Raw genomic sequence first — 25,083 nt, forward strand, 5'->3', positions numbered from 1 at the left:
AACTTTGACCCCTTTTTTATTTTCATTTTTTTATTTGGTTTCAAGATAGTGATGGACATAGGCAGGACACCATCCAACAAAATTTAATGCATAATAGACTCCAACCCACTTTACATGGATGGAATTTTGCTGATCCAACAAGCTCTTTCCACAATTCTTTGGACTTTGACTGCAGCATCACATGGAATATAGCAGAGCTGTTCAAAGACATAACTGAGCTAAGCCTGGTAATACGTGAACTCAAATTAGCTTGCAAGATTTGAGAGCATGAACATGTGGACAACAGGCTACTAAAAAGTAGCCAGAATGGTTCCATGGCCCTAAAGAGGTTGGGGCGAGATCAGGTTTAGGAGAACACTTGCTGGATGACTAACATTGAGCAAAATTTGAGAAGCATGTCCATTCCCCACCCCAACAAACCCAAAAACCAATTGTTCCATCAAACACAATGCAAAGACAATTTGAGAGTGCACTTTTAACTATTGAATCTGAATGAACAGCTTAATCTTGCCTGGTGTGGCTTGCAAGATTGTTGCGGCTATTTATTAGACAAATCCTCTCGGCACAAAATTTGCAAACCCACTCAAAACAGCCAGATTTTATGCCTGGTACAAATGGTCACATGCTTTGCTTGAATTATTCATGAGAATATACACTTGAACTACAAAGTGGGGTAAAACAATGCTCAGTTCTGATAAAAAAAAAACGTAGCACAGAGAAGAAAACTATTTATGCAAGAAGCCACCATCTCCAAGGCTTGATTTGTTGTTGTCAAGAAACTAGCATTTCCACAAGCCTAGCACTATACAAGGGTTGAAGGACATGATTCACCAAAGAAACTGATCAGCTATGCAACCCATTTTCAGATAGCTTCTTCCTTAGATCCTTGAGTGCATCTACAACACAAGAATCAAGATTGTGCTTCAACAATTTGCCTTGCATGGAAGTAGATCTGCGAGAAGGCATGAAAACAATCAACCATATCAGCATCAGCATGAAAAGAAATATGTAAGCAATATTATCGTCTGCAACCAGAAAACTGCATTAAATAAAAATGAGTGTTATGATGAACTTTTATAGGATAGCTTCAGCCAGAAAAACCTGGAGCAGACTGTTCCAGTTGATGCATTTAGTACAGGGATTAAATTCAACCCATTGGGCTGATTATAAACAAATTTGATTTGACCTAAGCTTTTCAACGTTATATCAACACAACTACATTTTCTCAACAACTAAGCTTGGATATTTTCATGAATCTTGTTCTTTTTCTTTCTTTTTTTTGAAATTATTCCGAATGGATTGCTGGAAAGTTGTTGAGAGAAATCATCAAATGCCACGGAAATTTGTTGGCCAACCAGAAAGATATGGCAAAGTAGAGCCATGCAAGTTCAATGCGTGACCCCTCATTCATGCTCTTATCAAGCAGATCCTGGATGTAACCCATAACATTAATTGGGATAAGTACGAGAAAATCTTGCCATCCAACTCAGAATGACCTGATCAACATATCTAAGAGGAAAACCTCCACCAGGGTGGTGGGACTAGAGCTCCTGCAGAATGGTATGTTACAGTTGACATAGATGCACTAACTACAAGATGACACAGTCCAAATGCAAAATGGCAAAAGGCACTACTCCCAAATGCAAGGGGCACAAGCTACCCTTTTCACGCTACCTTCTATGCCACCCCAAGTAGTGGTTCAACTTGGGCACTCATGAACAGGATAGTGAGAGAGTGCCTTGATAGGATTGGAAGAACAGATGTGCAAAATGCAAACTGAACTAAACTCAGGGTAAGCCACCCACACCCCTAGGAATGGTTTAGCATTTCCATGAAATTGATTTTCCATATAAATGTCCACTTCCATTAGCCTCTAAATAAAAAGGAGGTTAGTTTCCATTTTACAAATTTATTTTCACAATATATTAGAATTTTGAAATATCAACAAAATTTGTTGAAAATTTGACTATGGAATAAAACTCAATATATTCTCACAAAATTTTGATAAACGTTTGGAGTTTTGATAAGTTTCATATGAAATTTAACCAAGCTGAAAATTTCCATTAAAAAAAATTTATCGATTTAGATGTAATTTCTAAGCATTGAATGGAACATTGACAATCTTGACAAATCTTCAATTGCATTATAAGCCATCTCAAGATTTCGATACTTAATTTGAAATTGTTGTATTCATGGAAAACCTTATCCACATTGAGTTGTAAATTCACCTTTCAATGTGTCCGGGTGTGCGTCTTTGTGTGTGAGAACACAAAAGACACACATGCACACAAATACAAACTAAAAGGTACTTTTGAGGTTTATAATGATTGCAAGAAGATAAAGGTTATAAACTTAGATATTAAATGAAATTTCAAGGCTTCAAAAAATATGGATCTTCAATTTTCATATCTATAGTAAAAAATGATGGAAATTAGTAGTAAAATATGAAAATTTCTTATGAAATCTTGGAAAGTGATAATAAGCATAGTACTATATGGTTTAAAACTAAAATATTGTAAATAACATGAATAAATGGCTTTATAAGGTGTATAATGTGCAATAATCATAAAAAGATAACTGTACTAAAGCTGTCAAATTAGTATCAACGAAATTCATAAATCAACTGAGTATTAGTTCATATGCAAATGCAACCAATTTAGATTAAATAGTTGAATAAAATTTAGAACAAATAAAGATTCCAAATGCTTAAAGCTACCATTGCTATCCTTACCTGGTACTATTCCGTATTTGATAAATTGAAAGAGGTCACTCAATACTGAATTGAAGAAAAGATCAATTATAGAAAAATCAATACATAATTATATAAGAAACATATTATATTTTTTTTCTTTATTTGTCTATTGAAGGGGAGTTTAGGCGCAATGGTAAGGTTGTTGCCGTGTGACCAGGTCACGGGTTCAAGGCATGGAAATAGCCTCTTGCAAAAATGCAAGGTAAGGCTGCATGCTATAGACCTGTTGTGGTCCGCTCCTTCCCCAGACCCCACATATGCGGGAGCTTTGTGCACTGGGATGCCTTTTTTTTTTCCTTTATTTGTCTATTATTGTGATGTGACTTTGTTAATGAGATTAAAAAAAAAAAAAAACATCAAATTATCTAATAAACCAATAAATTTAGTTACAGATACTAAAACTACTATATAATTTGAATCATCAAATAAAATTTATTGATTGTAAAAAACATGAACAAAGATTGAAAATAAATGCTAGAAAAAATTATTCAATAGAAGGTGAAATTTTTATAGCCCTAATGTGCTAAATGAATAGAAATAATTTCACACAAGCCAAAACTTAAAAGAAGGGTTTTTATTGGCAGAAAAGCTTATAATACAGTTGAGGACTTCAAAAAAATATTAACTTTCAACACTCAAAATTCCATCTAAAAAAATAAAAAAACACTACTTTATTAGAAACTATCCGCACCTTTGTTCTTGCAACATCCTTTGAATTTCTTTTTGTGAGACTTTGATCTACAAAAGTATTCAAAATATCAGATTCTGAGAACAAGAAAAAAAAAAATATATATATATATATATATATATATATATATATAAAATTCATTATAAAAATGAAACAACTTGTGCCATGATAAGCTCTATATCATATTTATTACACTTTCCAAGTTATAGACATGCACACATATGTATGTCTGCATGTGTTCCCTATCTTAGTTGTTGGACTTCACATCCTTCTGCACAATACATTGTATAAGTAAATTTTATGTTTTTTTTTTAACCAATTCTATAATTTATGTCATAATTAAGTTCATAAATTAAAGTATCAATGCTTGAGTTCAATTATAGAAAGTTATATAATAAAACTACATGCTATATTTTCTTGGCATCAAATTAAATGTAAGACTTGTAAGATATACTACTAAATGCAACATCCAGTGCAAAAAGCTCCCATGCCACATTGAGGGGCTAGAGCAGGAATGATGTGCACAGCCTATACTCCACATTTGAAGAGGCAGTTTCAATGATTTGATCCTACACTGTTGGACCAAGGCTCACCATCAACATATAGAATAAGTTGTGGCATGCAATGTTTATGTTCAGAAGAAGAAAAGAGAATATAAGATTTTGTTATAATGTGAGAACCAACACATAAAATCAGCCACAGATCTGCCTCTCTATTTATAAGATATCTCTATTTTTAAGATGCTTTTAGGCTTTTAGGTTGTAGCCAACAATGTATATCAAACTTTAACACTCCCTTGCATGTGAAGCTCAATAGCACATGGGAAATAAACGCACGATAAATAACACCCATAGGGAATACAATAATTTTTTAAACGCCATAGGATAAACACAGATAACGAGACTAGAACTCAGGACCTCCTAGTAACCAGCTCTGATACCATGTTAGACAACCACTTCACCTAAAAGCTTAAGCTGATAGGTTGTACGCCAACAATGTATATCAAGCTTTAACCTGTCTCATGTAGATCATAATGACCATTGCTAATTCACGATCGCTAACATACAATGATAACACACTAAGGTTACATTTGGTTCATGGAAAAGCTATTCCCTGGAATAAGATGGAATACAATGAGAAATTTGGGAAAAAAAGGTATTAGCTATTCCTCGTATATTCATTATTATTTCATCCAAAATTAGATAAGGAATAGACATTCTCATGGTGAAATTTGGGAATAGTCATTCCTTGTCTATTCCTTGTTATGGATTCATATGAAGTTCCATTTTGTTGTTTGCTTTATGCCAACGACATATTTAAATAATTGTAGCAAACCTATTATACAGAATCTATTTTAAGAAATAGACATTTTGCGGACTAAAATAACCTAAGTAACTGGTAAAACTCCCCCTCAAGTTGGAGGATAGATAACATATGCTCCTTGCTTGTTATGAATTTTATCCGGGCACCCCTAAAGGTTTAGTGAATAAATCAGCTAACTAGCTGGTATTCTGACTTCACACAAGCGATTGCAATAAGCTTCTACTTCTACATAAGTTTCTCCTAAACAAATGACAATCAATTTCAGTGCGTTACTCCTTTCATGAAAATCTGTATTGGAAGCAATATGAAGTCCGATAATAACACATCAACTCCATATGCAGAATTAGGAAAACCAAATTCTTCCAACATGTTCTTCATGAGCTCACATGTAGTAAGGGCCATGGTTGTCAAATTGAGATTTGAATCGTGAATCGAAACCCCAATTTCACGAATCAAGAATCAAATTGAATCGTAAGATTGGGTACAAAATTTTTAAATGAATTCCAAATGACATGGCATATGTGCAACAAATAAAAATTCTTAAAATTAAAAATTTATGTGTATGGAGTAAGTGCACGTGAGTAACATATCTAAACAAGAAAAGAATAGCTAAAAACTGAATGGATTTTAAGAGAATGTATGAACAAGAAAAACAATAAAATCAAACTTTATGGTATTCAATAAAAATATATCATTCTTGATGCATGGACTTTCTCTAACAATTAAAACTAGAAGAAAAAGTAAAAAAGAAACGTAGAAATGCTAATTAAAATATTAAAAAACTATTAAAAAAATGAAACTTGAAATGTGGAGAAGACAACAAAGTCATGCACCTACAGTCGAGTAATCAGCTCCAGTTTTCTTCTCCAGACTCTGGTTTTCTTCTAATATTCGCAATTGCAGATTACAGAAAATAGTGAGGTGCAAAATGAGAAGGCCAAGATTCTTTATTCTTCTGTCTTCCAGGACAGACTTCTCATAAATAACATTTGGAAAGTAATTTTGCCAAAAAAAAAGGCTTAAAAAGGATTTTTAGTTTTGAATTGGTTTAAGAGGCTGAAGCAGGATGTGACCTGATAAAAATGAATTGCAAGAACTGTGTGATTCTCCTGGGTGAATCGTTTGATTCTGCTTGACTCACGAACCTATGTGATTCTATCATGTGAAATGCATCTTGCTCAATATGAATAGTATAATTTGAATCAAGAATCGTACAATTCTAACAACTATGGCATGGGCCTAGCCATATACGCAGCCAAACCAATTCACTGAACATGCATGTGATCTCTATTCTGACATAGGAGACCTCTCCTAGCCCGCAAAGACAGTGTGGGGGCCCAAAGGCCATTAATGTATGGAAAAAGTGGATGCCAGTCAGGCCGCACCCCAATAATAGTCACTGGTGTCAGTCTGCAGGATTATACGAATCACAACATCCCAATGACATCTGAGAGAATCAAGGCTCACAACACTTGCTGGGTAAGATATTTTGGTTGAGAGATTGTGAGGTAGTTTAGCTTCCAATCAAGTCCCTGGTATCATCTAGGATCAAAGAAGTCACTCACTTTAACTAAAAGCTTAGGCTGCTGAGTTGTGGGACAACAATGTAAATCAAACTATAACACTGCACCACACATGCAGTCCAATTGCAATGGAGACAAACAAACAATAAATAACACTCATCACAGGGAATAAGATAATTTTTTAACCACCAAAGAATAAGCGCAGGCAACAAGACTAGAAACCAAACAACTATAGGTCTAATACCATGTTAGACTAGCACTTTACCTAAAAGCTTAGGCTATTAGGTTGTAGGTTCAGCCATGTAATCAAGTTGTAATCTTTTAAAAGCCACCAGCCAAACGAATGCATTTATCTTATAAAGTTAGCCTCCAGTATGCACTGATAAATAGAAACAAAGATTTACTCCAATTATCCTGAAGAATCCAAATACCAATTTCTACCATCACACTTATTGGAGATATGAATACCCTCCCACACTATAAGCAAAGAAGAAAGCTCCTCTAACTCCCCACCATCCAAATTCCTTCTAAAATGAGTCACTGTTATGAATAAGAAAGGAGTTGGTCACATTATAATTATAAGCAGAAAGACAAGATAAACTAGCAAAGAAGAAAACATGCAACACCAACCCACCCACCTCCTGCCCGCCTCCCCTCATTCCCACCACCCTCCCCCCAAAAAAAAAAAAGGGAAAAAGAAAAAGAAAAAGAAAAAAAATCTTTTCAGAAGCAAATATGGTTACCTCTACCCAATAGAAACTCTGTTAAAGGAATAAAGAAAAGGAGAGCCTACAAATGAACCTCCAAGGACTCTCAGATAGCATCTAAGACCCAAATCAGCATCCCACCTAACTATAACTCTGTGCGATAGGTAATGGTCCCAGGGAAACCACCACAACCATTTACTAAAAGAAATCTCTCATAATCAACCTTCAACTTCTCATGGAATCCTAAATAAATATGCAAATAAATACAAATGAATGGTGGAAAAGCTAGCCTATATACAAGTGATACGAGCCCTTAAAGAAAATAAAGCACCTTTCCACCCATCCAACCTCTTAGCTAAAGAGTGAGGCTTCCCTCCCAAAAAGGACTCCTAAAATAAGTGGCCAATTAAAAACACTACACATAGATGAGGAAACCAGCTTCAAAACCCTATCAAGAGATAGGATTAACAAAATAACAGCTCACTCTTACCCAGATTATTCTAAGACCGAGACCCTCTCAAAAATCTGTAACATAGTGAGAATGTTTACCAAAGACTGAACACGGTCATCTAGAAAAATAAGTGTCATTGCAAAATGCAAATGAGAAACAAGCACCTTGTCCCTCCTCACCTTCATACCCGTAAGGCTGTAACTACCCCCATCCACAGCCGTATCTATCACTCTACTCAAAGCAACAAGGACCTAAACTACCCTTTTGGGCCGTCTCTCAATTATTACTGAAAAAATAAGCATTAGATAAAGACCCTCCCATCCAATTCCTCCACATATCTCCAAACCCTTTTGATGCAGGGGCAGCATCAAGGTTCTGCAACCATGGAGAAATTAGAAGAGAGGAAGGGGAAGTGAGGAAAGAGGAGATACAAGGGAGAAACTCATGTTCAACTCAATTCAAATTCATCAACTACTGCTTACAACATGACTTTCACACACTATTTATAAGAAAGCCTCTAAACAAATGAAATACACATGTGCCCCTAAAACTACATTGCATCACAAACATACCCCTAGAATACACAAATCCTACAAACAACCCCTAAATACACAAAATCCTATACTAAGTAATGCTAAACATACATAGTAAACTACTACCTAAACCCAACAATTCTCGATCAAATTCTTCTTAAGTACTCTTCAACAAGGATCTTCCCAAGATCTTGCTTCTTGTCCTACATCACCTTTCCTCCTCAATACCTTGTTCAAAATCTCCCAACGAACCATAGTATATGCCACCACAAAGCCCAAGTTGAACACAATGCCTTCTTCTTACCAAATGAACATCTTCCACCACCTTATTAAAAACTAGTACAGCATCCAGATTCTACCTCCCCCCATAAAAGCACTTTGGACAAAAGTAAAAGTGTCACTAATTACAAAGCTCGACCTATTAGCAAGAACCTCAACAATGATCTCATGCCCTAGATACTAAGCTAATATACTAAAAACTCAACACCTTAGTCAACCTACAATTGTTTGGGCACTATGGTGATAAAGGAGGAATCAACACTCTCCCCAACATCCCATTTTCATGAAACTTGTGAAAAACCCTAATTAAGTGTTCCATCACCGCAATTCCAACACTAGTGAAAAAAAGTAAGGTTAAACCCATCTAACCATGGAGCCTTATCCCTCTCTAACTAAATACCATGGCATTGACCTCGTCCACTTCAAAAGGCCTCCCTAGTCCCTACCCAAGACGTGTGATCTAGAAATAGGACTCCAATCCAACCCCCAATAATTGGGTATCTAACCCTTCCGGACTTTTAAAAAAAGTTAGCAACCTCTTTTTCTTAAGCCCATTTCTCTCATATAATTACGTCTCATTTGCCATTAGCCATCCTATGGAGAAAATATTAAATTACAACCCCCTCCCTCACCCACCTAAACTTAGTTTTCTACCTCCAACTCCTAACCTCGAACAACGCTCTTAAATCATTTTTCAAACTATTCAATAATTGGGTAAATGGAAAACCTAACAAAATGATAGGACTCTCCCTCTATTTATAATATATGTCAAGTACATACCAATAACAATAATACCCTCACTAACTCTCACTCATTAACATAACACTAACACACTAATTATGCTAAATAACTAAAATAATCATTAACACTTCCCCTCAAGCTGAAGCATAGATATCATATGCCCCTAGCTTGCTACAAATGAATTTAACATGAGCACCCTCCAAAGCTTTAGTACACCAATCAACAAGCTGCATATCAAACTTCATAAGTGGTTGTAATGAGCTTCTGCACAAGTTTCTCCCAAACAAAGTGACAATCAACTTCAATGTGTTTTGTCCACTCATGGGAAACTGATTTGGTGGCAATATGAATAACATCTTGATTATCACAAATCAACTCCATTGACCAAGAATGTGGAAAACCCAATTTTCCAACATCTTCCAACATGTTTTTCACCCAAACAAGCTCACATATAATGTGAGCCATAGCCCATACTCTGACTCGATATTTGACCTGGCCACAACAACGTGTTTCTTACTCTTCCAAGAAAGCAAATTACTACCGTTAGATTACTACTTCACCAAAAAGCTCAAGTGGGTAGGTTGTAGGCCAACAATGTATATCAAGCCTTAACACTCCCCCCACACATGCAGCTCGATGACACGTGGGAAGATCACAAGGTAAATAACACCCATGACAAGGAATATAATAATATTTTGAACATCAAACAGTATACACAAGCAATGAGACTAGAACTTGGGACTTCCTGGCAACCAGCTCTAACACCACGCTAGATTACCTCTTTACCAAAAAGCTTAAGCTGGTAAGTTGTGGGTCAACAATGTATATCAAGCCTTATACAATACCCAATTGTGGATCTTCTATTGGAAGATGACCCGACCCAATCTACATCTATATATCCTTGAATATAAGTGACCCTAATTCTAATATAAAAGATCTCTCCTAGGTGGAAAACCCAGTTCTTCCAATATGTTTTCATCCAAACAAACTCACATGCAGTGTAAGCCATGGCCCTATACTCTGACTCAGCACTTGACCTAGCCACTACAGTTTGTTTCTCACTCTTTTAGGAAACCAAATTACTACCAAAAAAGATACAGTATCCAATTGTGGAACTTTTTTCAAAAGGTGACTTAGCCCAATCTACATCTATATATCCTTGAATATGAGTGTGACCTCGATCATGATATAAAAGACCTCTCTCAGATGCACGTTTGAGATATCTTAAAATGTCAATAATTGCATCGCAGTGACTCATTCTTGGAGAATCAAGAAACATGCTAACAACACTTGTTACGAAAGATATGCCTAGTCAAGTGACTCTAAGATAATTCAACTTTCTAACAAGTCTCCAATACCATCCCAGGCTAGGTTACAAAACACCTATATCTGACACTAACTTACTAAAGGGATCCGTATGAATATTAACAGGTTCGGATACAAATAGCCTAGTCCCATACGAGATTTGGATACTTCTATACCCAAGAAGTACTTCAATAGCCCGAAGTCCTTGATTTGAAACTTACTTTGTTAGGAAAAAAGATTTAGGTCTTGGATGCCTTGATCATTGTTAGTAGTGATCACAATATCATCCACATACACAATAAGCAAATCTTGCCAAATGGAGTATGACAATCAAATACAAAGTGATCCAATGCACACTCTCAGAGGCCAAACTCAAGTACTATAGCACTAAATCAGCTAAACCATGTTTTGGAGACTGTTTTAACCCATATAATGATTTCTTAAACCAAAACACTAAGCTTGACTCCCCCTAAGCAACAAGCCCAGGTGGTTGTGTAGGGAAACATTCTTCACATCTAATTGATGTAAAGGCCAATGACAAGTAGTCGCTAATGAAATGAACAAATGTACTGAAGCAAGTTTAGTAACCAAAGAGAATGTGTTCGAAGAATCTAAACCATACACTTGAGCATAACAGTTAGCAATAAAGCGGGTCTTCAAACGAACCATAGAACTATTAGGATTGACTTTCACATTGTACACCTAGTGACAACCAACCACAAACTTATCAAGAGGAAGAGGTACCAAATCCCAAGTATCACTATCATGTAGCGTATGCATCTTTTCAACCACAACAATCCTACACCCAAAATGGGATAGGGTTTTACAAATAGATTTTGGAGAGCAACAGAAGATGGAGTACTAACAAAATTGGGATGATCCAAGCGACAATTGTCAACGGAACAGCTAACAGCAAACAGCAAAGCAAAAGATTTCTTTCCTCACGTCAGCCCACATTTATTTCCTTATTTTGTAGAGTTACCATATATTTAGTTTACATGTATAGGGCTTGACAGATTATAGTTTACTTTTTATAGGGCTAGAATCATGCTAGATCTTATTTACTTTCCATGTATAGCATTCTTGTAAAGTCTATATATAATATAAAGAACTCAAGGCCAATTCATTCAGCCATTCACAAAATATTTGACATGGTATCAGAGCCAGCCGACTGCTAGGTTTTTTTTCCCTTCGATTTTTTGTCTTTGCGGTTTTGTGGCTGTTGTGGTTTTGTTTTCTCTACTGCAATTTTTCTCTGTTCTTTTGGTACTTCTACGGCTGCACGGCTGTTGGCACAGCAGGTTTCTGGGTTGCCATTTATTCCTCCAGTTTATGTCCTTGTGATTCTCGACAAGCAGGCAACAGTTTTCAGTTGCTGTTTGTGACTTTCGGCAAGCAGGCACAGCAGGTTTCTGGTTTGCCACTTATTTCTCCAGTTTCTGTTGCTGTTTGTGACTCTCGGCAAGCAGGCAACAGCTTTCTGTTGCTGTTTCTGGCACTTATCTTCTCGGCACAGCAGGTTTTTTGGTTCAAGATTTAATTTTTAGTGCAGTTTTTTGGTTCAAGATTTAATTTTTTAGTGCAGGGAGGTTGTTCCTGGTTTTTCTTTGTACCTGTGTTGTTTATTTTGGGCTTCTAGATTTTTTGGTGGTCTATTTCTTTCGGAACAGTCTGTTTTTTTGGGGCTTCTCAATTTTCTCCATTATTTAGCATGGACTCCGTACTTGTGTGTACCAAGTTTACGAGCAACAATTATTCTACGTAGGTTTTTCAGTGTGAATTTTTCTTGAAGGGAAAAGATCTTTGGGGTCTATTGATGGCACGGATTGTGCACCCAATTCTGATAAATTCAAGGAGTCCGCAGCTTGTCCTTCATGATTTGTGCTTGATGCTTGGATTATGTCTTGGCTTCTTAGCTCAGTTGAGCCACATATTGTCCCCAACTTGCAACCTTATCGCACCGCTCAATCCATGTGGACTTATTTAAAAACAGTATATTATCAAGATAACGGTGCCCGTCGTTTTCAGTTGGAGCATGCGATTGTCATGTTTCAACATGACAATCGTTTCATCCAAGACTATTATTCGGAATTTCTGACTCTTTGGTATAAATTTTCTGATCTAGTTACTTCGGATGTTTCTATGGCTTCTCTTCCCATTATTCAACGTCTTCACGAGACTAGTCGTCGTGATCAGTTTCTAATGAAACTCCGCCCCAAGTATGAATCTATTCTTTTGTCCATGCTAAATCGCTCTCATGTTCCTTCTCTGGATGTTTGTTTTGGTGAGTTACTTCGTGAAGAACAACAACTTAGTACTCAAGTTACTCTAGCACAATCTCATAATAGTTCCGGGTCTGTCCTTCTAGCTTATGCTGCTTAACGACGAGGACCGCCTGTGCATTCTAGCACTTTGAAATGTTTTTGCTACAAAGAATTTGGACATATCGCTGCTAATTGTCCCAAGAAATTCTGCTCTTATTGCAAGAAGGGTCACATAATCAAAGAATGTCGTATCCGCGGGCAGAATCGTCAGGCCCAGGCATTCCAAACTTCTCTTAGTGTACCCCCCCCCCCCAGTGTTTTTTACTGCCCCTGACTCTTCTTCAGGTGACTTCTCTGTTCTTGCACCTTCTCGAACGAATTACTGCACACTTGAAATGGCGCAACAGATGTTAATTTCGGCTATCAGCAATGGGGCTCCAAGGTAACAATTCTACTCATCTCTGGTATGTGGACTCAGGTGCCTCTAATCACATGATGAATAATCCCACTACCTTGTGTCATGTTTGTCACTACACTGGACAATCTGCTTTTCAGACTGCCAATGACAGTTCTTTGCCAATAGCTGCTGTTGGAGATGCCTCTTCTAAGTTCACTAATGTGTTTCATGCTCCTGAGCTTTCCACGAATCTTATTTCTATTGGTCAATTAGTTGATAACAATTGTGCTGTTAATTCTTCTAGTAATGGTTGTGTTGTGCATGACCAAGTAACGGGGGAGCCGATCGCGAAGGGACCTAAAGTAGGGCATTTGTTTCCACTACTTTTGCATGTTCCAGTGCGTTCTCCAATTTCTTCTATTAAGTCTTTTGCTTGTAATAATGTTTCAGATCTTAGTATGGTACTATGGTGTGGCATCGTCGTTTAGGCCATCCCAATACTCAGATCTAATTAATATAAAATTGTAGTTAACTAGGTTTTAAAATTTACTAAGTCACTTATATTTTTATTTCTTAAATATCCTAATTTCTTAATAGTTGGTGCTTAATTTCTAATTTACTATGATTCATATTACTTATAGCTTAACAAATTAATTTGCATAATGGGCCTAAATTTTGTAATCCCTAATAAACTAAATTGCTATGCTTATGTATTGTTATTTTGAATATTAAAATTTTAAAATTAAATTTTCTAAACAATGCAAAAATAATATATAAGTAATTATTAAATACAATGATTACAATGTATGGAGACTACTATCTATTTAGTACTAATTTACTTAATGAGCCTAAATTGCCTACTTGTATCGCAATATTAAGTTGATATTGATGAATTGTGTGTGTGTACTCATTTTATGTCTCTAATTAATTGGTTGTCAATTTCAATTAAATTTCTAAATTTTTAGTCATTAAAGTAGTGAATAGTATAATGAATATAACTTTTTATGTAAGTAGCACACTGTTAATATAAAAATCATGTCAGCTATTAAAAAGTGTTTGTAGATTCAATAAAAGAAAATCAAAATTCATTAAAAAAAAGATGTTTTAAAGTATTCCATCGTTATTCTTCAATTTTGACATGGTTGTGCATGCACGAAAAAAATTCACGGCCACTATGACCGCTTCCAATTAGGTAATTTCCTCTACTCCCATGTCCACGACAGCTGTGACCATTACGCGACATTACTCGCAACAGCAATTTAAAACCATGTTCATTTTTAAGGCCTTGAGTCTAGAGAAGTAATCAAGAATAGTTATCTTTCTTGGCATATCTAATGTGCAAGGCAGTCTTGTACTTACGCGTGTGTGTTTTAGTCCAGATAATGAAGAAAACAATACAGAATTTTCCCTTCCCAATTTGCCTATCAATTCTGAACATCTCAGAATTTCCTGAGATTTGGACATGTAGGTTGAGGATTCACCCGGTGGCTCCTTCCACAACCTCCACCATGACATTTCCATGCGAGAGGATCCCTCTTTTGTCACCATATCTTCCTGTTGTTATTCTATGACAGGTTTCGAATCTAACAGATTCTGCAGTCTATTTCCTCCATGCATGCTGCAACAATGTCCCACCCATTTTGCAGTACTCCATAGTTACTTTTTAGAACCTTCTACCATAAGGAATAAACAACCTCCACGACCATTTTCCAATTAGAGAGATTTTTAGGAACCACATTTCCAAGACCCAAAAGCCCTTCTGATTTAGATCTCCTACTGTATCCCAGCTAACTAGGTGATCCTCTCTTATTCTCCCCCTACCCAAACCAAAGGAAGTAAATACATCTGCCTCTCAAGTGCCCTGCAGACACTTGTGGTGGCTTTGAGTAGAGATAAGAAATAAATGGGCAAGTTGGACACGTAAGCACGAATGAGAGTAATACAATCTCCTGAAGAAATCTATGCCCTCTTCCACCCCTCCAACCTTCCTACCCACCTTCTCAATCTCAGGATCCCAAAATACACAAAATTAGGGTTATCCCCAAGAGGGAGATCAAGATAGGAAAGCGGCCAACCAAAAGAGATACAGCCTGGCAAGACCTTGAACCTCTCTAAATCACTACCACCTGCACTAACTGTCACGCTGCTCTTGGAAGAATAGGTTTTTAATCAAGACATTTTCTTTTTTTTTTCTTTTAAATGTTCAGTATGGTAACAAATTTTCAAAATTTCGCAACTCACCCTCAAGAAACAAAATACTGTTGTCAACAAATCCTCTAATCACCACTCCCTCTGAGCGCACAAAAACATAATGCTCAAAACATCCACAACCAAAGTAAACAGAATAGGGGACACAAGGATCCCTCGCCTAAAATCCCTAGAAACACTAAAAACTCCACTTCACCATATCATAGGCTTTCTCTAAGTGCAACTTAAAAATAAAGCCCCTCCTACCCCTCCTCACGTCCTCGACCACCTCCTTGGCTACCAACACCACATCAAGGACTTATCAATCTTTAACAAAAGCAGTCTATGCGAAACTTCCTCACAATCTTTTGGACTAGAATTTTGAAAGAATCTTATAGAGGCTAGTGGCCAAACTAATAGGCATGAAGTCCCTCATCCTCATAGACATCTCCTTTCTTGGGATAAGTTCTAAAAAAGTAGAGTCTGCAATATTCCCCACCACCCCATTAAACTAAAATTCCTCGATGAACCTTAAAATGTCCTTATACAAACTCCCAGCTATCCTAAACAAATGTTCTCATGGAACAGGAGGCTTTTCTTTACTTAACTTAAACACTGCTCTTTTAATTTATTCAACTTCAAAAGGATTTTAAAACCAATGAACAGAATTTGACTCAATGGGATTCCAGTCGATGCCCTCCAACACCAATCGACTCAGGCTCTCCTTTGTATGTAGATTCTTGAAGAAACTGATCTCATCTCCAATTTGTTTATGAACCCTCATAAAACTCTCTAAATCTGGCTACAACTCCTTGATGAGGCATTTCCTCCACCCACCCTGTGAAAGAAACTCGAATAATAGTCCCATCTGTCACCCACTTTCTCGTGATTTCTAATGCCAACCCATGTATTCACTTAATAATAACACCTTCAAACCATTGTGTATAGAGCAGCTGTTCTAGCCCTATTCACTTCATCTAGCAAATTACAAACTTCAAGCTTATCCAAACCTCCATCTCAAAGATGGAATTTTCATGCTTTTGACATTCCCAAAACCCTCTTTATCCCACTTCTCAAGCTTATTCTTAACAAACACCATATTTTCCATCAATTTATAATCCTCCTAACCCAAGACCCAGCACTCCCCCAAGCTCGATTCATTCCTTGAACTAACATGTTCTCAAATCTAAAAAGGGTGGGGGCCACTATACCAAGTTAGAATCAATAAGCATAGGTTGATGATCCAAAACAAGCCTAGCTAGAATCTTTTGCACCACATTTGGAAAAATGTCTTCCCAATGATTGGTGAACAGGAATCTATTAAGATAAAAAGAGGCATGTCTATTCCCCAATGCCCACCAGATAAACCAGCCATTACATAAAGGGATATCCCTGCGCCCGCAATCCTTGATCCAAAAATCAAAACACCTCATGCTACTAGAAACCTCAAAGTCCCCCTGGTCTGTCTCTAGAGTTGCGTTTAAATTCCCTCCAGCACCGACAGCAGAGATCATAAATACAACTTAACTTGTCGAAGAAAGAGTTGTGCAAGGAGGAGAGTTTTGGGCCATAAACCAACCTGATCCACCACTCACCAAAGCACCTCACCTCTAGTGTGACCAACAAGGAGAAAGAGCCTTCAACAGAATCCTTAATGGAAGCAACCTTTGTATCCTATATTGCAATTTGACCATCACACACCCTAGAAAAAAGGGAGGACCACCTAGTCTCCTTTCTAGGAAACCCAAAAACGCCTAATCCAAAAGGATCAACTGCTCTTAACTCGGTATCATGCAAAAATAAGATGCAGGATTAATCTTATTAGTGAGTTCCTTCGCCATTTTTCTAAACCATAGACATGCAGGATTAATCTTATTAGTGAGTTCCTTCGCCATTTTTCTAAACCATAGACATTCCACTACAGGATCTTAAATCGGCACTTCTGAGAACCCCTAAAGACCTATTTCCTCTGTCATAATTGACAGAAGAAACTAGTCTATTCAGATCCCTCGTCAGTTTTTTAGCCTTTTTTACTTGTGATGAAAGATAAGCCCACTCTTTTACTCTATCCGGCCAAGTATTCATAACAATTCCCCAATCTACGTATTCTAGCTTAGTTTCTTGTAGGAAGAAAATGCCAGGACTCAAAAGACTATCTAGACACCATTTCCTCAATTAGGCTCCTCTTTTTATCGCGTGACCCTCTAAACATTCCAACTCATTAGGCTCATATTTTAACAACCTTGCCCCTTTTCCCTTGCCTTCCATAACACCCCACCACCCCCCAATACCCCCAAAAAAGAATTAATTGAAATTTAAATTTTTTCAACTCTTTTTCTTCCTCTCAAATGTCTTAGGGAACACACTCTAACCATCTTCCCTAAAGTATGCACCAATTTTATACCCATCCTGATTTTCTCTCACCCCCTGAAGGTCAAAAGGTAATACCTTCTTCCCCTTTAGCTCCCCCTATCTGGTACAAAGATATATTGAATAATTTAGACCCAGTAGAACAGGAAGAATGCCTCTCAAAGGCTTAGAAGCCACTTGAGCTGTTTTTAAAGCAGTCAACTGAGATTTCCCTGAGACACTTAGAATTAACAATTCCAGTGTAGGTAGCATCAGCAAATATAGGATCGTGGCATAGCTGTCAAATCAAGATATAAATTCAGAATCGAGAATTGAGAATTGAATAGTAAGATTTGGTACAAAATTTGAAAAACTGATTCCAAATGTCTTACATATATGTACAAAAAATAAAATAGTAAAATATTTTGAAAAATTTCAGCAAATATAGATGGATCATGTTGCTAATGGGAAAGGTGCTTGCCTTTGAAGCAAGTTTTGTTGGTCTGAATCCTACAATGATCTATTTAACTCCATTTATTCGCATCAAAGAAAAAATTAGCCTTTAAAGATATACCATGATCCAACCATTCCACCTCCATCAAAATCAAGTTAAGCTAGTTTCTATGAAACCGTAACACATGTTAAGGGACATCTAAAGCACCAAGTCTATAAGAGTTCAAGATATACTAAAAAAATAAGCTAATGTTCCAAGAAAAAAATTTCAAAAAAATTAAACCTTATGTTTATGATGTAAGTTTGACATGTTTAACAATAAAAATTCATGTGTATGCTTTCTTGGAGAGGAATCAAGAAAAAAAATATTAAAAAGTTGAACTTTCTGGTGTTTTAGAGAATAATTCAATAAAAAACAATAAAATTTGAACTTTATGGTGTTTAATAAAAAAATAATTATTTTTGATGCATGGGTTTTTCTTTAACCAAAACAAAAAGAAAAAGAAAATAAAATATAAACAGATTTTTTAAAATATATAAAAAAATGATAAAAGCAGATCTTTAAATCTGGAGAGTGGAGAAGGTACCATGCCAGCCAAAAGCTCAGCCACTTAGTTGACTTCCATTTTCTTCTCTAGACTGGTTTTCTTTCTCCAACTCTGGTTTTTTTTTTCTTTTTTTTTCCTAATCTTCTCCAGTGGCAGAAAAGAGAGGTGTAGAATAAGAATGCCAACAGACTTCTTCCCTCTCTCTTGGAGGACAAACCTCATGTAAAGAGCAAATAAAAGCTATCATGCAAAAATAAATTTAGAAGGCTTCAAATTGGGTTTTAGAGGAGTCAGGCTTGGATCTAGGAAGTTTCAGAATCACACAATTCATGCAATTCAATTTGATCCATCATTTCACCAGGTAATCATATGATTCACCCTCGATTCAAAGCCTTCTGCAATTCTCCCATCAGACTTGAACCAATTTATGCCTTTCCCAATACGAATAATACAACTCAAGAAGAGAATGGTACAATTCTAACAACTACGGATAATGGCCAAAGCCCCTTCTTCAACTCCAATTTCAAAGGCCTGCAGCTTTCCTTAGAATGGTGAGCACCAACCTGTGCATTCTCATAGTTCCTCCCAAAATCCAAAATACTGCTCTTGAATATGTGACGGTCCCCAAAATCCACACAGCCCAAACTGGAGGCTTCATTATCTTTAATAATTCTGTGAGATTCAATTTTGTCCCTAAAGGCGTGAGTGTTGACCAATTGTTCCAGAAATAAGCTTCTCTCAGATTCATTCATATTGTCAAAATCTCTTCCTCCTCACCAGGCATCTGAGACAATGGAAAATAAATTCCAAAATCCCCCAAATGACATTGCATCACCCTAAATCTTCACCCACATATTCACTTACCTCAACAGCAACCTTACCTTGGTGAACAATTGCTTATACCTAAACAAGAATCCAAATTTAAATTGAACAAATTAGTCAAATTAAGTAGTAAAAGATATACCACTTGAAATTGTTTAAATTCAATTCCACGCCAAGAGTAAATGAAGATTCTAGTTTCACAAGAATAAAATCATCTTGAATTAATCCACCAACATGAATGAATTTTTACGAAGACGAGATGAATAAATATAGGAAAAATGTAAACAAACATACTCCATAATCAGCTTGACTACTTGAGGGAAAAAAAATGAGGTTACTCACCTCAGAGACCAATGCTTTGCAACTCCAAACAAAGGCTCCCTGGAAATTATCATGACAGTGTAAGCATATCACACAGGCCTTTAACAGAGCACAATTTAACTAACATTGAACTAGGCCACTACTTTGGAATTTTGAAAGCGACACCAATCACTTCACTTCATTTTCAACTGTTCAGAGCTAGATGAAAGCTGATGCTCTAACAAAACTCATTACAGAACTTAAGAGCATAAGAGGGTAAACCGTCAACCAGCCATATTTTATTTTTCTAGAAGAAAGGTACTGTTGAAGTGCAAGTGACACTAGAAAGTTTTGCAATAGTATTAACAATAACATAGGCATAAACTCTGCAATAATTGATTCAAAAGAAATTATGATACCATAACTCACAATTAGCCACTTAAATTTATCTGACCATGGGCTCAACAGTAAGACATGTCAATAGAAGGATTATATTGATGAGGCCAACAAAGAGTCAACAAATGCTAGGCTGAACAGAAATCGGCTATTGAAACTGAAGCCCAAAGATTAGAGATTAATATGGGCATTACAGTACATTACAATGATATATCACTGAGTATGTACTACAAAAGGTCAATACTCCACACATGTATTGTCTGCTTAGCAAAGGAGGCAAGTATGAAGAAAAGTCACTCCCTTGGGCAGTCATGCCTTACTATTCAAGGTGTGTTTTTCCTATGCAAGATGCCTCATTTTTATGGAAATTTTTTGAAATCAAGCAGTTCCACAAGGGACATCCCCAGCTGGCTGCTGCTTTCCTCAAAGGACAAGACTAAGAAGATGGCTATGAAATCAATGGCTTTTCCAAATTTAGGTTCATCTGAAGGGAAATTATTAAAAGTTGTTTTGATGATGCTTGCATGAACAATGTAATTAGGCAGCAGATCATAAGTGCTGCTTTATTTTCAGGCATTCGATCAGAATTTTAATGCTTCTAGAGAAATTTTCTTTGCACCAATATCCACAACTAGATACAGCCATTCGTGAAGTCAGAGTAACAACAAGATGATTTGTTCACTAAGCCTTTGGTGGATGCATGAGTTTAATTTGTAACAAGCTAGGAGCTTAGCATCTTGAGGGGGAGTTTTACCAGTTACTTAGTGTCATTACCATATGTTAGTGAGTGTAAGGGAGCCTCTCTTCCTGACATCCCGTAAGCCTTCCAACTAATTATCTTCGTAATATTAGGGTTTATGCAGAAAGGAGAAGATGAGACCATAGAACAGAACAGTCAGCCAAAAAAGCAAATCTCCCAGTTGGCATAATATAATAATACTTTCTGATTATGAAAATAACCCCAAAGACGAAAAGACATAAATACACAAAATGGAATAACCACCACTCACTGTCATGTACATTGCGTTGTAAATTAAAAAGGGAAGTTCCAGGGATTGCTATTTGACCAAATATGTCATATGGATCAAAATGTTGGTAATTAAGAATGAAACATTTGGGGTACGAGATAAGTGTAGAGATAAGATAAAGGATGGCAGGTTAAGATGGTTTGGGCACGTGCAAGTTGAAAGATAGACCAAATAAGGCTCAAGAAAAAGAGTGATTTTAATTGATTTTATAGGCTGTGAAGGTAATAAGTAGACCTAGAATAACTTGGGGTGAGGTAGTAAATAGGATTTTGCACGAATCCAATTTTTTGAGGAAATTGCCCAAGGTCATGCAGAATGGTGTACAAGAATTCACTAAGATGACCTCACCTGGTGGACTCTATGCTCAGTTCTTTTGTAGTTGTTGTTTAATGTTGATTATTTTAAAGATTAAATAACTCTCAGCTAATAAACATAAACGTAAAAACAAAGGTACCCCAACTATAAAGTGCATACAGCTCCATGTGCTGCTTGTTGTTGACAGCGATCAGATGTCACTACCCAAACTTTTGGGCATCCATCCTCCTTCAAGGCTACAACCTGTTCCATAAACAAGTTTGCATGGAACAAATATTTGCGTGTGAGAGAGAGAGAGAAGAATAAATTACACATAAAACCATGGCAAATCCCACAAAAAAATATATTCATAAAAAAAGGTTTATAAATAAATAAAATTTCTTGGGGTGAGCTAACACTGTCAAAACATTAGGGTACACCATACACTATAGACCATAATATAATATTCCAAACTTAAGCTAGTGATTTTACCCAGTAAACCCCTCTTACCACCGTCATATTGAACTAGGTGGTGTTTGCTAATTGGAAATTAACTCTAGGAATCGGAATCGGAATGCTTGATTCCCATTCCTAATAGTTGTTTCATGGTAATCTTATTCCAATTCCCATCCCATGAAAGAATGGATTTCCCCCTTTCCTTACATTTTCATTACTGACTTTTACTCCAGAATCAAATCCTGATTCCTAGAAACACATTATTTACCATAATATGATCATTTATATACTATAATATATATTATATAAATTTTAAAAATAATATTAATATTATGATATCATTATTAATATTTAAAATATTATTATATATTTTAATATAAATATTAAACCATCATTATTAATATTTTTTTATAACATTATAACATATAGAAATTAATATAACAATATTAAATGTTAAAACATTATGATATACTTTTGGTATGATTATTAGTTTATTATATTATTATTTATAATCTGAAAAATAAAAATAAAATATTTATTACTATCATCAATTATAAATATACAATAATAAAATTTAATAATGAAATAGATAAGAAAAAAATATAATACTATTTATATTAAATATACACAGGCACACATACATATATATATATATATATATATAATATTATAATATAATAAAATATATAACAAATATATTACATAAATATAAAAATAATATAAATATTATGACATCATCAAATATAAATATATAATAATCTATTATATAATATAATATAAAGTATTTTAACCATTATTATTAATATATATATATATATTATATATAATAATATTATAACACATAAAAAGTAATAGAATAGTATTGAATTACAAATATTATGTAATCGTGGTATGATTATTTATTATGTTATTATGTATAACCTTAAACTAAGATAAAATTAATATTATTAATATCATTGATACAAATATATAATAGTAAATTTTACTAATTATATAATATACAAAAAAGAATAAAATATTATTGTGTGATAAAATATAATGCTATGGCGGTTGTTTTATTACATTATTATTTTATATTAAATAATAAATTATGTTACAACATTATAATATATGATATTTTTATTTAAATTTAATAAATTACATATTTAAATAAAATACTTAAAGAATATAAGATAAAATATAATATTAATAATATAGTTAAAAATAATAATAAAAATTATGATTAAATGATTATCAAAATGATTTTATTGTAAAAATTATTTATTATATAATTTAATAAAATAATATTATATAGTAATTATATATTTATAATGTTATTATTTCATATTAAATTAATTGAATATTTTTTTTATATTAACTAGACTCATTTCCAATTCCTATGTCTATATATACCAAACACTATAATATAATTTCAATTCTGATTTTATGTTGAACCAAACATGAGAAAAGAATTTGACATTCTGTTTCAGATTCCAATGAATTTCAATTCTGATTCTAATTACAATTCCAAATGTGAACCAAACATTACCTAAGATAAACACAGCATTACTACAACCATCACCAAACCAATTGCTAAAAGAATACAATAAAAAGTGGGTGATTGATAGAATTACATGATTGATAGAATTACCAACATATAACACAGAAAAAAGTAATAATATAAATCAAGTTTGCAACCAATATCAGCATTCTTAATTTTGTTCGGAATTTGTCGTTTCCTTTAAAAACATATAACACAGAAAAAAGTAATAATATAAATCAAGTTTGCAACCAATATCAGTATTCTTAATTTTGTTGGGAATTTGTCGTTTCCTTTAAAAACAATAACTACTAAACAAGAAAGTTTTTCAATGAAACTTAAGATGAGTTACAAGTTAAAGAACATGTAGGCAATTCAAAATATAAATAAATGATAAGTAAATTATATAAAAACTAAAAAATTCCAAGCATCAATAATACACTAACAAGGAATGACAATGAATTACAATTTTAGTACCTACATTCAAAAATCAACAACTAAAAACTATGTTGTGTGTGTATGCATGACCAGCAACCCATTAATATCTGTAGGAACTAGAACTATTACACTATGCAATAGTTTTATACATAGTTCATCTTTCACTGACTCAACAATCAAATTTAATAATCCATTCATGCATATCATGCTCACCAATTTTCATGTCAATCCAATATATATATAGTTACATAATGAAAGAAGGTATATTAGATAGAGAAAGAAAAGTATATATAGTTACATAAAGAAAGAAGGTATATTAGATAGAGAAAGAAAAGTTACAACAAAATGGGACAAGAAGTCCACCCCAAAAAAGAAAAATAGAAAATAATAAAAAATAACATAAAGCAAAATATAACTGAAAAAAATTAAAAAATGACCAAGGAATCCCCTCTTCAATCCTTTTTCCGTCATAATTCACTAAGCACTTTAGGTTAGGTTAGCTAACTCCCTCTGACCCTTTTAGCTTTGTTTTTGCCCCCATCAAAACGTGCTTCATTTCCTCTAGGATCACAAACTCTAAATCCAATTTATCCTTAAGATATTGAATTTCTAACCCTTCCTTGAAATCTCTTGCATTGGTATTGGTAAAATTCCGTCATCGCACTACAAGTCATTAACCAAATCATCATTTTCAAAGATAGAAACCCCCTCCAATCTTTAAAACAACACCCATACATATGATAATCCCCTAGAACATCACTAGAATAAGAAACATATCCATATCGTTCCCTAATCTCATCCAATAGTAAACCCCCACAATAATCGAACACACTAAGATCGTCACTTTCATTATCCGACCCCCCCATTTCGTTTTCTCCTTTCCTATGCTACCCCCATCACAAGAATTGGCCATCTTCTTAGCATAAATGTCTTCCATAGTACTTCTTCTTTTAAATTTCTCTTTAAAATCTTTGGCACGAACCGAAGTGTTTCTTTTCTCTTTGGGAAATTTCATTAGTTCTGCACCCATCAGAGCAGCCTTTTAATGAGTATAATAATTGGGACCCTTAAATTTATCTGCCTTAAGGCCTGAAGCATCAAATATCCTCCCCAAAACACTATCACCTTTGTACGCCTTGGCAGCACCACCTTCTTGCCCCTACACAAAACCAGAATCATCAACCATGTTGACACTTCTAATTATTTCCTCTTTGTCATCAAAAGACTTTTTCAAATCCAAGCTACTAGCATCCTGAATTTGTTCCGCAATATTGTCTGTTCCACGTGAATCTTGGGAAGCTAGAGAGAGGCTTTGACCTTCATTTACAAA

General features: G+C 35.0%; 1 protein-coding gene across 6 annotated transcripts in view; it reads right to left on the reverse strand.

The window, feature by feature from the left end:
• Positions 1-482: 482 nt before the first annotated feature.
• Positions 483-25,083, reverse strand: part of LOC131164644 (uncharacterized) — a 61,328-nt gene continuing 36,727 nt past the window's right edge. The window contains exons 7-11 of one of the 6 annotated variants that reach the window (XM_058121985.1): positions 21,521-21,604; positions 20,793-20,856; positions 19,665-19,703; positions 3,444-3,490; positions 895-952 (exon numbers count right to left, since the gene is read on the reverse strand). In XM_058121985.1, the coding sequence (XP_057977968.1) occupies positions 19,666-19,703; positions 20,793-20,856; positions 21,521-21,604 (186 nt within the window). In that variant the 3' untranslated portion in view covers positions 895-952; positions 3,444-3,490; position 19,665. Of the gene's footprint in view, positions 953-3,443; positions 3,491-19,664; positions 19,704-20,792; positions 20,857-21,520; positions 21,605-25,083 lie in introns of all 6 variants that reach the window. The other 5 variants (XM_058121982.1, XM_058121986.1, XM_058121983.1 and 2 more) reach the window with 5 other exon arrangements.

Source organism: Malania oleifera, chromosome 9, assembly GCF_029873635.1.
Source record: "Malania oleifera isolate guangnan ecotype guangnan chromosome 9, ASM2987363v1, whole genome shotgun sequence".
Classification (NCBI taxonomy): domain Eukaryota; kingdom Viridiplantae; phylum Streptophyta; class Magnoliopsida; order Santalales; family Ximeniaceae; genus Malania; species Malania oleifera.